Source organism: Lontra canadensis, unplaced genomic scaffold (assembly GCF_010015895.1).
Source record: "Lontra canadensis isolate GAN:19392208 unplaced genomic scaffold, GSC_riverotter_1.0 scaffold19, whole genome shotgun sequence".
Classification (NCBI taxonomy): domain Eukaryota; kingdom Metazoa; phylum Chordata; class Mammalia; order Carnivora; family Mustelidae; genus Lontra; species Lontra canadensis.
The window spans coordinates 9,892,630-9,908,205 of record NW_022631013.1 but is presented as its reverse complement, the minus strand read 5'-3'; the positions used below and the strand labels follow the sequence as shown (position 1 = coordinate 9,908,205).

General features: G+C 37.9%; 1 protein-coding gene across 1 annotated transcript in view; it reads right to left on the bottom strand.

The window, feature by feature from the left end:
* UBE2R2 (ubiquitin conjugating enzyme E2 R2) overlaps window positions 1-15,576 on the bottom strand; it is a 119,990-nt gene that overhangs the window by 31,408 nt on the left and 73,006 nt on the right. Inside the window, exon 2 of the mRNA XM_032860390.1 lies at window positions 4,231-4,317. Coding sequence (XP_032716281.1) covers window positions 4,231-4,317 — 87 coding nt within the window. The remainder of the gene's footprint in view (window positions 1-4,230; window positions 4,318-15,576) is intronic.

Sequence of the window (15,576 nt, the reverse complement as noted above, 5' to 3'; positions counted from 1 at the left end):
GATATGGGGCTCGATCGCAGGATCTAGAGATCATACCTAAGCCAAAGGCAGATGCCCAACCATATGAGCCACCCAGGCATACCCCCCCATTTTTTAAATAAATGATAAAGAACAGGGAGATTATGAGTTGCCATAGCTGTAAAGTTTGTGTATAAAAACCTCTTTTTAATACATGGTCCATGAGGCAAGTGGGGTTTGTTGGTTGTCTACATTGAAAATGCAATTACCTATAACCAGGAAACTGTATTTTTGAGCTCACTCAACATATTACAAAGCGGATAGGAGTAGAATGATTGATGACAAATTCAAATTAAATTTCTTTTGTTCTCCAAGCTTCCCCTTGATGTTTATAAATTTCACAAACTTGGCAACGATAAAGGAAATGTTAAAACAATTAAGTTCACTCATATAACACTGCAGTATTTACTACTTTTGGGGCTGCAGTAATGTGTCCATGGATATATTTAACAAAACTGTAACTAAGCTGTAGTGATTTTTAAAACTTGACATAATAAACTATTCTCTAACAACAACAGTCTTTACAATATTTATTTTTACTCATTCATTTAGTCATTCATTTATTTAGTAGGCTCTATGCCCAGTATAGAGCCCAACAAGGAATTTGAACTAGAGACTCTGAGATCAAGATCTGAGCTGAGATCAAGAGTCAAACACTCAACCAGATGAGCCACCCAGGTTCCCCTAATACACACACACACACACACACGTATATATGTATGTATACATGTATATATAAATTAATTTAAAATTTCTATTTATTTATTTGTCAGAGGGAGAGAGAAAGAGAGAGACAGTGCGTACAAGCAGGGGAAGCTGCAGGCAAAGGGAGAAGCAGGCTCCCAGATGAGCAAGGAGCCCAATGCAGGGCTTGACCCCAGGACCCTGTGATCACAACCTGAGCCAAAGGCAGCAGCTTAACAGACTGAGCCATCCAGGAGTCCCCCCCCACAATACTTATTTTTAATGCCCATGAAGTTAATATATCGAAAACTTTTTTTAAATAAAGATTTTATTTATTTAATAGAGAGAAAGAGAGAGCACGAGCAGGGGGAGCGGAAGGCAGAGGGAGAAGCAGGTTCCCTGCTGAGCAGAGAGACCGATGCAGGACATCCCAGGATCCTGGGATCATGACCTAAACCGAAGGCAGATGCTTAACCAGTTGAGCCACCCAGGAGCCCCTATCAAAAACTCCTTCATCAAGTCCCTTTTTCTGGAATTTGAATAGTCTGCTTTTGGTTTTTGATTGTGTTGTTTCATTGTCCCCCCTCCTCTGCAGTTTTATTATAAGTAACTCCACAGTAAACTTTTTGGTGACGAGAGCGATTTGACACTGAGGTCCACCATGTGTCCACCTTAAGTAGACAACACAGGTGGGTGAGTAGAGAACCACCACCAAGAATATCCCTTTGGCTAAAAAGCAAGAGCCCTCTTCTCTAGAAGCACAAATACTGATATAGGCCCTCAAAAAGCTAAATTCTGGGGAGCCTGGGTAGTGCAGCTGGTTAAGTGTCTGACTTTGAGGTTAGGCTCAGGTCATGACCTCAGGGTTGTGAAACTGAGCACCCCATCAGGTTCCATGATTAGCATGACTCTACCTGAGATTCTCTCTCCCTCTCACTCTGCCTTTTCCACTCATGTGTGCGCTCTCTCTCTCTCTCTCTCTAAAATAAATAAATCTTTTAAAAAAGAGTTCAAAAAATAAAAATAAAAAAGTTCAATTCTGATACCATTTCTAAATGTAGCAAAGATAACTTATGTGAGAAGAGTCTTATGACCACCAAGACTACATCAAATTAAATTCCTAACTGACTTATCACTTCTTTTAAAAGAAAACTTTTATAGCATGGGAAATAAATGCCTATTTGTAAGATATGTATGCATTATTTTACCACCAAAAATATTTTATGAATATGAAAAATATTTTTAAAAATAATGATCCAATGCTAAATATTAAAGAGACAGAACTAAATAGCCTACCTTAATAGTGTGAAAATAGTGGAAAGGCGAGTTCACCTACATTTTATTCCTTCAGTTTTCAACTCCTTTCCTTGCTTTTTTGTTTCTTATATGAGAGGGGTTTGGGAATTAGATAACTTGAGATGGAAACAAGTGAATATACCGCTTTAAGGTAAATTAGTTCTCAACAGCAAAACAAAAGCTTATTTTCTCACTTCTCTCTTGCTATCTAAAATCGATCTATAAATAGGGGCGCCTGGGTGTCTCAGTGGGTTAAGGCTTCTGCCTTCGGTTCGGATCATGACCCCAGGGTCCTGGGATGGAGCCCCCAGTCGGGCTCTCTGCTCAGCAGGGAGCCTGCTTCCTCCTCTCTGCCCACCTCTCCACCTAACTTGTGATCTCTGTCAAATAAATAAATAAAATCTTAAAAAAAATAAAATCTATCCATAAATAAATAAAATATATATACACATATATATTACATGGACAGAAACACAAAAATATTTCTATGTGTACTGAACTCACTTTGAATTTATGAAACAGCAAATTGCTTCCATGTCTCTTTCCTATAACGGGTAACTTAGTTATACAGAATAATATAAGGTATTTACTATTGTTTATTCATATTATGATTATGTCAAATACTAAAGATACTATAACAATATTCTGGGAGCTTATTTCTGGATATGTAACCACATATCACCTTTTGAACACCAGTTTGTTCTGTTTAAAGAAGAAACGAAGGGTGCCTGGGTGACTCAGTCAAATGTCTCATTCTTAATTTCAGTCAAGACCTCAGGGTTGGGGTGCCTGGGTGGCTCAATGGGTTAAAGCCTCTGCCTTTGGCTCGGGTCATGATCCCAGGGTCCTGGGATCCAGCCCCGCATTGGGCTCTCTGCTCAGCAGAGGCTGCTTCCTCATCTCTCTCTCTCTGCCTGCCTGTGATCTGTCAAATAAATAAATAAATAAAATCTTTAAAAAAAAAAAATCTCAGGGTTGTCAGATTGAGCCCCACGTGGGGCTCCTCGGTGGCAAGGAGTCTGCTTAAGATTGTATGTCTCTCTCCCTCAACCCCTCCTGGCTTCTAAAAAAAAGTGGGGTAGGTACCTGGGTGACTTAGTCAGTTAAAGCGAGACTCTTGATTTCAGCTCAGGTCACGATCTCAGGGTTGGGAGACTGAGCCCTGTCAGGTTCCATACTCAGCTGGGAGTCTGTTGGGATTCTCTCTCTCCCTCTGCCACTTCCCGAATCCCCCCCAACACAGATTCTCTCTCTCTCAAATAAATAATAAATAAACAGAAAAGGGGGGGAGGGAGTGAAGATAACACTTCAAAGAAAAAGCAAGTTGTGAAAAACACTAAGGCTGCTCCAGTGTGCTAATTTATACAGATGGAGATCCAAATTCAGGACTCTAGAGAAAGTTCTTCATTACTTGCATACAAGCAATTCAAAGACGACGTTGCTCTGTTTCTAGAGCAAAGGAGCTTCCCAATATACACCAGGCCAACAAAAGGACTACATAACTAACGCTGTGAATTTTAAAAAGCAATTTTATGTTTGGGCCACAGCTTCAATAAAATAAAACCACCTCAGAGCCTTATTACAATGAAAAATATTACAGAACGGTAAAGGAGTGGACTCTAAGGATATTTTATAGGATCCTGACATAAGTATCCTGAGAAACAAAATGCATCATTCTACCATCCTTACAGATTAGCCCAAGGCTAAGTACATTTCATCAACAAAACTAGAAATGATTCCCTCAGGCTTGTGAATTTGTCCAAGAAAAGAACCTCACCTTGGATTCATTCTCAAAGAGATTCTCAACTGTTCTGCAGCAATTCCTAAAAGTAGGCCAGTCCAAATGTAGTAGGATAAATTCCCCTAAAAAGCTCAATTTCTGATCATAGCAACAGGTGACCATTACTGTGATGCTAGAGGATAGGCACACAAATTAATTTGTATGACTTTATATACTAATTTTTTTAAATGCAAGTCTTAACACATAGGCTTTATAATCTTAGCAATAAGGAACAAAGGTTTAAAACTGTATTGTTAAATATAACATACACTGGTAATATAAAACTACCCTCAATTTTGAACAATTAAACTAGAGATTACTAAAAGTGGGGAACCATGAATACTCCCTTGTGGCTACAGACTAACCACAGCATATGGAGATATAAAGGTTATTTTAAAGGACTGTATCTGAAAAGTGTATCTTCAGAGAAATTCACATCATATGTCTCTTACCTCATAAATGTTGGGGTGCCACATTTTGGTCAAGAATCTGAAGGTAGGTGGTGAATATGGGTAGTCAATAGGAAATTTAATATGCGCCTGAAAAGAGAAAAAATGAAATGCTAATAAATCAGACTATAGGTTTTTCATCTGCTAATAATTCACCTTATTATATCCCAGTGAAACAAAACTCCTTTCTACAGAGTAGATTCTTAGTATTAACAACTGCTCATATGTATTTTGTTAGCCCCAATGCCAGAGTTATTATTAGCACATTCTTATAGCATCTCCTCAAATATTTATATGAGCTTATGTTAATCACCAAAATTCAAAAGCCATACAATTTTTAATTAAACTCATATGAGTGAAAAACAGTATCAGTACAGGTGTGTCGCACTAATTTTACTGCACTTTATCACAAAAAATAATTACCACCACCTTATGGGGTACATAATACAGAACAAAGATAATTTTAACTCACCTAACTACCACCCAGAAATAATAAAAGCTACCATTTTTTTGATCATGCATTATCCTTTATTAGCATAAATGTATTATTTGTTTCAGGGGTACAGACCTGTGATTCATCAGTCTTACACAATACATAGTGCTCACCTTAACACATACCCTCCCCAATGTCCCTCACCCAACCACACCACCTCTCCTACCCTTCTCCCTTCCAGCAACCCTCAATTTGTTTCCTGAGATAGAGTCTCTTACAATTTGTCTCCCTCTGGTTTTGTCTTGTTTCATTTTTTCCCTCTCTTCACCTATTATCTTCTGTCTTGTTTCTCAAATTCCACATATCAGTGAGATCGTATGATAACTGTCTTTCTCTGAAATGCTACTATTTTGATACAGCTCCTTCCAGCAGTTTTTTTTTTCGTGTATACATGTTTATTTCCTTACAAAACTTATTTTCAAAAATTCAAATATACTGCATTTTATACTCTTCTCCTGTCTATAATCATACATTTTCCTACAAAACAGTCTCTGAATTCATAGCTGTTAGTGACTATGTAACGTTCCATTATATGAATATATAGACAAATCATTTAAAAAAAACGATTTCTGTATTTTGAAACATTTAGGTTGTTTTCACTCTTTTGCTATTATAAATAACTGCAGTGACTGTCCTTGGCAGTATCCCATACTTCAAATACGAAAAACCCAAAAAGATCCTCATCTAACAGTGTACTAGAAGAGCCTGTGGAAGAGACAGAAAGGACAAGCTAAGAGTAAATAAGTTAAAACCAACATGGCATGTCAAGACACTTAAAATTTCTTTCTTCAATAAAAGCAATGAGAAAATTGGCAAGAATTTTAAGAATGAATTTTCAGAATGTAGAAAATAACCAAAGGTTTGTAGGAATTCAAAGAGCATCTATTTAAGAAAAAGAGCTGACCCTCAATAAGAACAGTGAAGATTGTGGTGTTTTAACTTGCCCTAGTCCCACGCCTGCCCTCCAGAGCTATGGTAACCTTAAAACTAACAAATCACATTCAAAGTGAAGACAAGCAGCCACAATGTGCTGAAATTTTTTCAAAGCCTTAATCTCCAAGAATTGTTACTTATCTGACCTTTTTAATGGTTCTCTAGAAAAATTCACTTGCAAGGTTGTCTATATTTGACCTGATCTGTAGCTTGGACGGCGTGAAAATAATTTTCTTGGGTGTGTTTGTTGACAACAATGATAGACAAATACTGAACTTCAAAGCTGCCTATTGGGCTGAACAACAGACTAATCAAAAAATTTAATAAGGGCTTTGAAAAACTCTAACAAATTCCTAAGAATCTAGAAGACTTGGCTCATGTGCAGTGCTATGCATATGCCCAGGCTATACACATGCTCGGGAAAGTCATGAGAATTCATTAGAAGGTCCAAAACTATCTTTGGCTGAACCTGAAGGATCTGCACAAGGAGGAACTAAAGGCTAAGGCCAAGTTCAAAACTGCCTAAGTGAGTATTAAGGCATGCTTCAACATGCACACACAGTGGCTCTACAATGCCCAGGGAACTTGTTGGTTCCAGGAAATCAAATCAAACTAAGGAAATCGCTGTTCAATCATTAGCTCATCACTTAGCTAACAAAGTGGAGACTTTTCAGGCCGAACAAGAATATAGACAAAACAGAATCAGGTCAGAAAACTAATTAAGCAAGGAAACAGTAACAATAAACAGCAACAAAAAAAAATTCTGTTGCCTCATTTTATTACTTAAATATCTATCTAGTTTTCAACACACTACTATAGAACATGGGAGGAAAAAAAAAAAAAACACCTTACAAACTATAGCCCATACAACAGGGTAAAAAAACCAACCAACAGAAACTGGAAGCCCACTGCTCCCTCTCCAACTGCCTTTGCTTATGTTCCCTCTCCCCTTGTGTCTCCGTCAAATAAATAAATGAAAATCTTTAAAAAAAAAAAAAAAAAGGAAAGAAAGAAAAGAAAAAAGAAAAAGAAACTGGAAGCCCAGATACTGAATTTACCAGAGAAACCCTTAAATCAGCTGAATTAAATGTTTAAAGAATTAAAGGAAACCATGGCTAAAGAACTAAGGAAGTATGAGAAAAAAGATATTTCAGCACACTGCGAAAATCAATAAAGAGAAATTACAAAAATTAAACTGAACAGTTTTTTGAGGAAAAAGATAAATATGATTTTGTGAGGTGCAAGAGTATAATAACAACAACAAAAAGCTAGATGGGCTGAACAGTAGCTCTGAATAAGATGAAAAAAGAATCTGTGAAACTGAAGGTAGGTCAATTTAGATTACTCCATCTAAAGAAATAAAACTGTGACTCAGAAACCAATATATGCATTACTGGGAATCCCAGCAGGAGAGGAAACAAATGTACCCCCCACAAAATCTGACAAAATAATGACCCCAAACATCCAAATTTAATGAAAGACATTAAGTCTCATAAACAAGAAGTTCAACAACTGGCAGTAGACTAAACTCAAAGAGATCCACATCTATATATATATCATAAACAAACTGTTGAAAGCCAAAGACCATCTTGGAAGCAGCAAGCGACACAATCAATCATGCACAAGTTATCCTCAATAAGACAGATAACTTCTAATCAGAAGCCAGAAAACAGTGCTGAAAGAACAAAATTTATCAACCAAAATTTCCAAATCCAGTAAAACTATTCCTCAAAAAATGAAGGTGAATTAAGACATTACTAGACAAATGAAAACTAAGAACTCATAATTAGCATACATTATAAATATTTTTGGTTTATAACTTTTTCTCCTGATTTAACAGACAATTACATATTGTAATAATTATAAATCTGTTGATGGGCACATAATGTATCAAGCTATACTTTGTGTGGCTAAAGGGAAGGGATCAGATCAAAGAAGCAAAATTTTCAAATTTTTATTTTTTAATTCCAGTATAATTAACATACAGTGTTATATTCATTTCAGATGTATAACACAATGATTCAACAATTCTATATATTACACAACGCTCATCACAAGAAGTATATATACTCTTAATTCCCTTCACCTTATTTCACCCAACCACGCCCACCTCAGGTAACCACCAGTTTGTTCTCTATATTTAAAAGCCTACTTTGTTTCTTAAATTCCACATATGAGTTAAATCACATGGTATTTGTCTTTCTTTGACTTATTTCACTTAGCATTATACCCTCTAGATCAATCCATGTTGTTACAAATGGCAAGTTTCATGCTTTCTTATGGTTAAGTAATATTCCATTTGTGTGTGCGCACACACCCCACATTTTTTGTGCACATGTATATGTATATACACACATTCTCTCTCTTTTTAAAAGATTTTTATTTATTTCTTTGGAAGAGAGAGAGAGCACGCTGGAGAGAAAGGCAGAGGGAGGGAGAAGCAGGCTCCCGGCTGAGCAGGGAGGACCCTGGGATCATGACCTGAGCCAAAGGCAGATGCTTAACCAATTGAGCCACCCAAGCACCACACCCCATACTCTCTAATATCCATTCATCTTGGATGGACACATGGGTTGCTTCCACATATGGCTACTGTAAATAATACTGCAATAAACCCAGGGGTATATATTTTTTTCTGAGTTAGTGTTCTCATAGTCTTTGGGTAAATACCCAGTGGAGGAATTACAGGATCATATGGTGATAAAATAGAATATATCTGGGGCACCTGGGCGGCTCAGTCGTTAATCATCTGCCTTTGGCTCAGGTCATGATCCTAGGATCCTGGGATCAAACCCCATATCTAGTTCCCTGCTCAGCAGGGAGCAGGCTTCTTCTCTCACTCCCCCTCCTTGTGTTCCTTCACTCACTGTATCTCTCTCTGTCAAACAAATAAAATCTTAAAGAAGAAAAAAAAAGATTTTTTAATTTATTTGACAGAGAGAGAGAGAGAGAGAGAGCACAAGCAGGGGGAGAGGGAGAAGTAGGCTCTCTGCTCAGCAGAAACGTGGGGCTCAATCCCAGGACCTTGAGACCATGATCTGAGCCAAAAGGCAGACAGAGGCCTAACCAACTGAGCCACCCAGGTGCCCCATTTTTAATTTTTTAAGGAACCTCCACAGTGTTTTCCACAGTGGCTGCACCAGTTTGCATTCCCATCAACAGTGCACAAAGATTCCTTTTTCTCTATAACCTCTCCAACACTTGTTCTTTCTTGTGTCTTTGATTTTAGTCATTTTGACAGGGGTGAGGTGATATTTCATTGTGGTTTTGGTTTGCATTTCCCTGATGATTAGTGATGCTGAACATCTTTTCATGTTCTGTTGGCCAACTTTAAGTCTAGAAGCAAAATTTTTGTATACTATTGAAATTAAGATGGTGTTACGTGATCTACTATAGTTACAAGATGTTGATTGCAGTCCCTAGGACAATCACGAGAGAATAACTCAAAAATTGAATACCCCTTCACGATTTAAAACACCCAAAAAGGGAATACAAGGTGAATTCCTCAATTTGATGAAGAATGTTGATTTTAAAAACCCTAACGTACTTAACAGTGAAAGACTGAATGCTTTTCTCCTAATTTCAGTAACAAGACATGGATGTCTGTTCTCTTCTGTACTTCTATTCAAAACTACACTGAAGATACTAAGACAACTGAGCAAGGGAATGAAACAAAAGGCATCTTGGTCGGAAAGAAAGTAAAGTTACATGTATTTGCAGATGACGTGATCTTGTATATAAAATATTCAAACAGGGCGCCTGGGTGACTCAGTTGGTTGAGCGACTGACTTCGGCTCAAGTCATGATCCCGGACTTCCAGGATCGAGTCCCGTATCGGGCTCCCAGCTCCTTGGGGAGTCTGCTTCTCCCTCTGACCTTCTCCTCTCTCATGCTCTCTCTCACTCATTCTCTCTCAAATAAATAAATAAAATCTTTAAAAAAAAAATTCAAACAAATCCACTCAAAGTTATTAGAACAAGTTAACAAGTTAAGCAAGGTTGCAAGATAAAGGATCAATAGACCAGTATCAATTATATTTCTATATGGTAGCATTTAAATAAACTGAAAAGAAATGAAGAAAATACTATATACAATAGCATCAAAAACAATACTTTAAAAAAATTTAACGAAAGTGGCACAAAACCTATACTCTGTGAAATACAAAACACTGTTGAAAGAAATTAAAGACCCAAACAAATGGAAAGAGACTGCGTATTCATGGATTGCAAGACTTTAATACTATTAAGATAGCAATCCTCCCCAAACTGATCTTCAGATTCAACATGATTTAATGGAAATTCCAGCTTCCTTCCTTATAGAAATGGAAAAGCTGGTACTAAAATTCATGTAAGGTGGTAATTCAGGGGACCCAGAATAGTCCAAACAGTCTTAAAAAAGAACAAATTTGTACAAGAAGAAAAAAGAGGAAGAGACTGAAAAACGCTTGTGGTAAGTTCACAATCCAGAGGCAAAGGCTCACTGAAAGACTGAGCCCTAAACACAGGAGTAGAGAATGCTCTCCTCTCCCCTAACACCTTACCACTGTATTACTAAGACCTATTTACAGAGTTCCTTATATCCGGGTATATCATATCCAGCTATCAAAAAAAAAAAAAAAAAATCACAAGGCATACAAGAAAGAGATATAAGGAATAAATAGAATAATCACAACCAAAACTATGGCACATATTTTGGAATTATCAGACTGGGAATTTAAAACTGATTAACATTCTAAAGATTTTAATGAATTAGGTAGGTAGCATACAAAAACAGCCAGCCAATGTAAGCAGAGAGTTGGAAGTCCTAAGAAAAAACTAAAGAGAAATGTTAGACATTAAAAAACACTGTAACAAAAATGAAGAATGCCTCTGATGAGCTTATTAAGACAGGACACAGCTGAGGAAAGAATCTCTGGGCTAGAGGTTATATCAAAAGAATTCATGAAAACTGAAAAGCAGAGAGATCAAAGACTGAAAAAACCAGAATATCCCAGGACTGTGGGACAACTTCAAAAAGGTGTAACATATATGAAATAGGAATATGAGAAGGAACAAAAGACACACACCATAAAGAAAATGAAATGAAAACAAAACAAAACAAAACCCACCCACAGAATGAGAAAAAATATGTTCCAATTATTTTTCTGGTAAGGGATACGTATCTGGAATATGCAAGGAATGTTTATAATTACAGGCGCCTGGGTGGCACAATCAGCTAAGCATCCAACTCTTGATTTCGGCTTAGGTCATGATCTCAGGCTCATGGGATTGAGCCTTGCATCTGGCTGTGCACTCAACAGGGGTCTGCTTGGGACTCTTTCTCCTTCTGCCACCCCCGCCTCCAACCCGGCTCCACACTGGCTCACCCTCTCTCTTTAAAAATCTTTAAATTAGAGGCATTAAGTCATCAAGCATCTGCCTTCCACTCAAGTCATGATCCCAGGGTCTGGTATCAAGCCCTGCATCAGGCTCCCTGCTCAGTGGGAAGCCTACTTCTCCCAATCCCACTCCCTCTGCTGCGTTCCCTCTCTTGCTCTCTCTCTCTTTCTCTAATAAATAAATAAATCCTTTTTTAAAAATTTTTTAAATTTGAAGAAAAAAAATGTTTACAACTAAACAATAAAGAGGAATACAGGTATCCTTTGCTTTTCCAGAAGTTCAGATCACACCACTTTTCTTTCATAAAAGAACATTAGTATCTGTTGTCACTAACAGAAAAAAAAAATGTATTGAAGAGGATTTTCACTTCTGTGAAAGAAACACAAAAAGTGAAAATGGAATTCAATGTTTGTTTTGCAGCAAGCTGTTAATAGAAGCAGTGTACATACACCCTGAGCAACAAATGTAGCACTGCCAAGCTCCTTCGGCAACTCACCGCCATAGCTTTGAACTGTCTGTGAGCATCTGAGCTTTGCCTGGATTTCTTTTGTATATCTGTTAGCAAGATATGCCCTAAGGTATTAGAAAAGCCTAACAAGTTATGTTTTGGGTTGAGGAACACTCAAATTTTTTATAAGCCAAACATTCTGGCTTATAAAGTTTTTTCTTAAGATTTTATTTATTATTTGACAGAGAGTACAAGCAGGGGAGCAGCAGAGGGAGAGGGGGAAGCAGGCTCCCCTCTGAGCAGGGAAGCCTGATGTGGAGCTTGATCCCAGGACCCTGAATCGTGACCTGAGCTGAAGGCAGATGCTTAAGTGACTGAGCCACCTAGGCACCCCTTACAAAAGTTTTCATAGGAACACTCTACTTTCAAAGAACAAGGGGAACCTGTAACTCAATTGAAAAAAAACAGGCAAAGCATGTGAATAAACATTTCCCAGAAAAGATAAACAAATGGCCAACAAGCACAAGAAAAGATGCTCAACATCATTAGCCTCGGGGAAATGCATATCAAAAGCATAATGAGATACCACTTCAAATCCACTAAGATGGGTATAAAGACACAGCAAAAACAGGTTTTTTTTTTTTAATTTTTAACTTATTTATTTGACAGTGAGAGATCACAAGTAGGCAGAGAGGCAGGCAGAGAGAGAGGAGGAAGCAGGCTCCCCGCTGAGCAGAGAGCCCGATGTGGGGCTTGATCCCAGGATCCCGGGATCCCGGGATCATGAACTGAGCCAAAGGTAGAGGCTTTAACCCACTGAGCCACCCAGGCGCCCCAGCAAAAACAGTTCTGAGAGAGAAGTTTATAGCAATACAGACTTATCTCAAGAAACGAGAAAAATCTCAAATAAACAATCTAGACTTCCACCTAAAGGAACTAGAAACAAAAGAATAAACAAACCCGAGGTTAGTAAAAGGAAGGAAATAATAAAGATCAGAGTGCAAGAAAGTAAAATACAGACTAAAAAACAATAAAAAAGACCAATGAAACTAAGAGCTTATTCTTTGAAAAGATGAACACAATTGATAAACCGCTAGCCAGATTCATCAAAAAGAGAAAAAGCACAAATAAATTCAGAAATGAAAGGGAAGTTATAACCAATACCACAGAAAGCCAATCTTAAGAGACTACTATAAATGGTTATATGCCAACAAACTGGGTAACCTAAAAGGAATGGATAAATTCCTAGAAACATACAATCTTCCAAAACTAAATCAGGAAGAAACAGAAAATCTGAACAGGGGCGTGTAGGTGGCTCAGTTGTTATTAAGCGGAAACCTTCAGCTCAGGTCATGATCCCAGGGTCCTGGGATTGAGCCCTGCATTGGGCTTCCTGCTTGATGGGGAGCCTGCTTCTCCCTCTGCCTGCTGCTTCCTCTATTTGTGCTCTCTCTGTCAAATAAATAAATAAAATCTTTTAAAGAAAGAAAAAATGTGAACAGACCCATTACTAGTAATGAAATTGAATCAGTTATCAAAAAATTACCAAAAAATAAATGTCTAGGACCAGGTGGATTCACAGGCAAATTCTACCAAACATTTTAGAGTTAATACCTACTCTCTTCAAACTATTCCAAAAATAGAAGGAAAGCTTCCAAATACATTCTACAAGGCCAGAATTATCCCGATACCAAAACCAGACAGAAACAGCACAAAAAAAAAAAAGAGAAAATTATAGGTCAATATCCCTGACAAACATAGATGCAAAGACCTGCAATAAAATGTTAGCAAAGCAAATTCAACAATACATTGAAGGGATCATATACACCATGATCAATGTGGATTTATTGGGGGGATGCAAGGATGATTAAAATCTGCAAATCAAGCAACAAGGATACACATTAACAAAATGAAGGACAAATGATATATTCATTTCAAAAGATGCAGAAAAAGCATTTCATAAAATTCAACACCCATTTATGATAAAAACTCTTAACCAAGTGAGTAGAGAGAGAACACATCACAACATAATAAAGGCCATATGTAACAAAGCCACAGGTAACATCATAGTTAATTCTGAAAAGCTGGAAACTTTTCCTCTAGGATGAGAAACAAGAAAAGAATGCCCACTCTTGACACTTCTATTCAACATAGTATTGGAGGTTGTATCCACATCAATAGGAAAGGAAAAAGGAAAGGAAAAGGAAAAGGGAAAGAGAGAGATGCCTGGCTCGGGTCATAATCCCAGGGTCCTGGGATCGAGTTCCACACTGGGCTTCTTGCTCAGAGGGGAGCCTGCTTCTTCCTCCACCTGCCGCTACCCCTGCTTGTTCTCGTGCTCACTCACTTGCTCACTCTCTCTGTGACAAATAAAATCTTAAAAAAAAAAAAAAAAAAAGAGAGAGAGAGAGAGGGACAAAGAGAAAGAGGGGGGGAGGGAAGGATAAAAGGAGGAAGGGGAGGACATCCAAATTGGAAAAGAAGTAAAATTGTCATTATTTGCAGATAACATGATACCATATACAGAAAACCCTAAAGACTCCACCAAAAAAACCTATCAGAATCAATTCAGTAAAGTTGCAATATAAAATTAATATACACAAATCAGTTACAGTTCTATATGCTAATGAACTATCAGAAAAGAAACTAAGAAAATGGAAAACCATTCCATGCTCATGGATTGGAAGAACAAATGTTATTTGCTACATAGAGCAATCTATACATTCAATGTAATCCCTATCAAAATACCGTCCACTTTTCTCACAGCAGTGGAACAAATAATCCTAAAATTTGTATGGAACCAGAAAAGACCCTGAATGGCCAAAGGAATGTTGAAAAAGAAAACCAAAGCTGGTGGCATCACAATCACAGATTTTAAACCCTATTACAAAGCTGTAATCAAGACAGTATGGTAGTGGCACAAAAACAGACACAAAGATCAATGGAACAGAACAGAGAACCCAGAAATGGACCCTCAACTCTATGGTCAACTATTCTTTGACGAAGCTAGAAAGAATATCCAGTATTGGGGGGAGTCTCTTCAACAAATGGGTGCTGGGAAAAGTGGACAGCCACATGCAGAGGAATGAAGCTGGACCATTTTCTTACACCATACACAAAACAGATTCAAAATGGATGAAAGACCTAAATGTGAGATAGGAAGCCATCAAAATCCTTGAGAACAGAGGAAGCAACCTCTTCAACCTTGCATGCAATTTCTTGCTAGACATGTCTCCAAAGGCAAGGGAAACAAAGGCAAAATGAACTATTGAGATTTTGGCAAGTTAAAAGCTTTTGCACAAACTCAACAAAACCAAAAGGAGAAGATACTGGAAACTGACATATTTGATAAAGGGTTAGTATCCAAAATCTATCAAGAACTTATCATTCTCAACACCCAAAGAACAAATAATCCGCTTAAGAAATGAGCAGAAGACATGAACAGACATTTCTGCAAAGACATCCAAATGGCCAACAGACACATGAAAAAATGCTCAACATCAGTCGGCATCAGGGAATACAAATCAAAGCCACAATGGGATACTACCCTCACCCAGTCAGAATGGCTAAAATTAACAAGTCAGGGGTGCCTGGGTGGCTCAGTGGGTTAAGGCCTCTGCCTTCAGCTCAGGTCATGATCCTGGGGTCCTGGTATCGAGCCGCACATCGGGCTCTCCGTTCAGCAGGGAGCCTGCTTCCTCCTCTCTCTGCCTGCCTCTCTGCCTGCTTGTGATCTCTCTCTCTCTCTCTCTGTCAAATAAATAAATAAATAAAATCTTTTTAAAAAAATAAATAAAAATAGGGGCGCCTGGGTGGCTCAGTGGGTTAAAGCCCCTGCCTTCGGCTCGGGTCATGATCCCAGGGTCCTGGGATCAAGCCCTGCGTCGGGCTCTCTATTTCACAGGGAGCCCGCTTCCTCCCCTCTCTCTCTCTGCCTGCCTCTCTGCCTACTTGTGATATCTCTCTCTCTGTCAAATAAATAAAATCTCTAAAAATAAATAAATAAATAAATAAATAAATAAAAATTAAATTAAATTAAATTAACAAGTCAGGAAACAATAGATGTTGGCCAGGATGTAGAGAAAGAGGAACCCTCT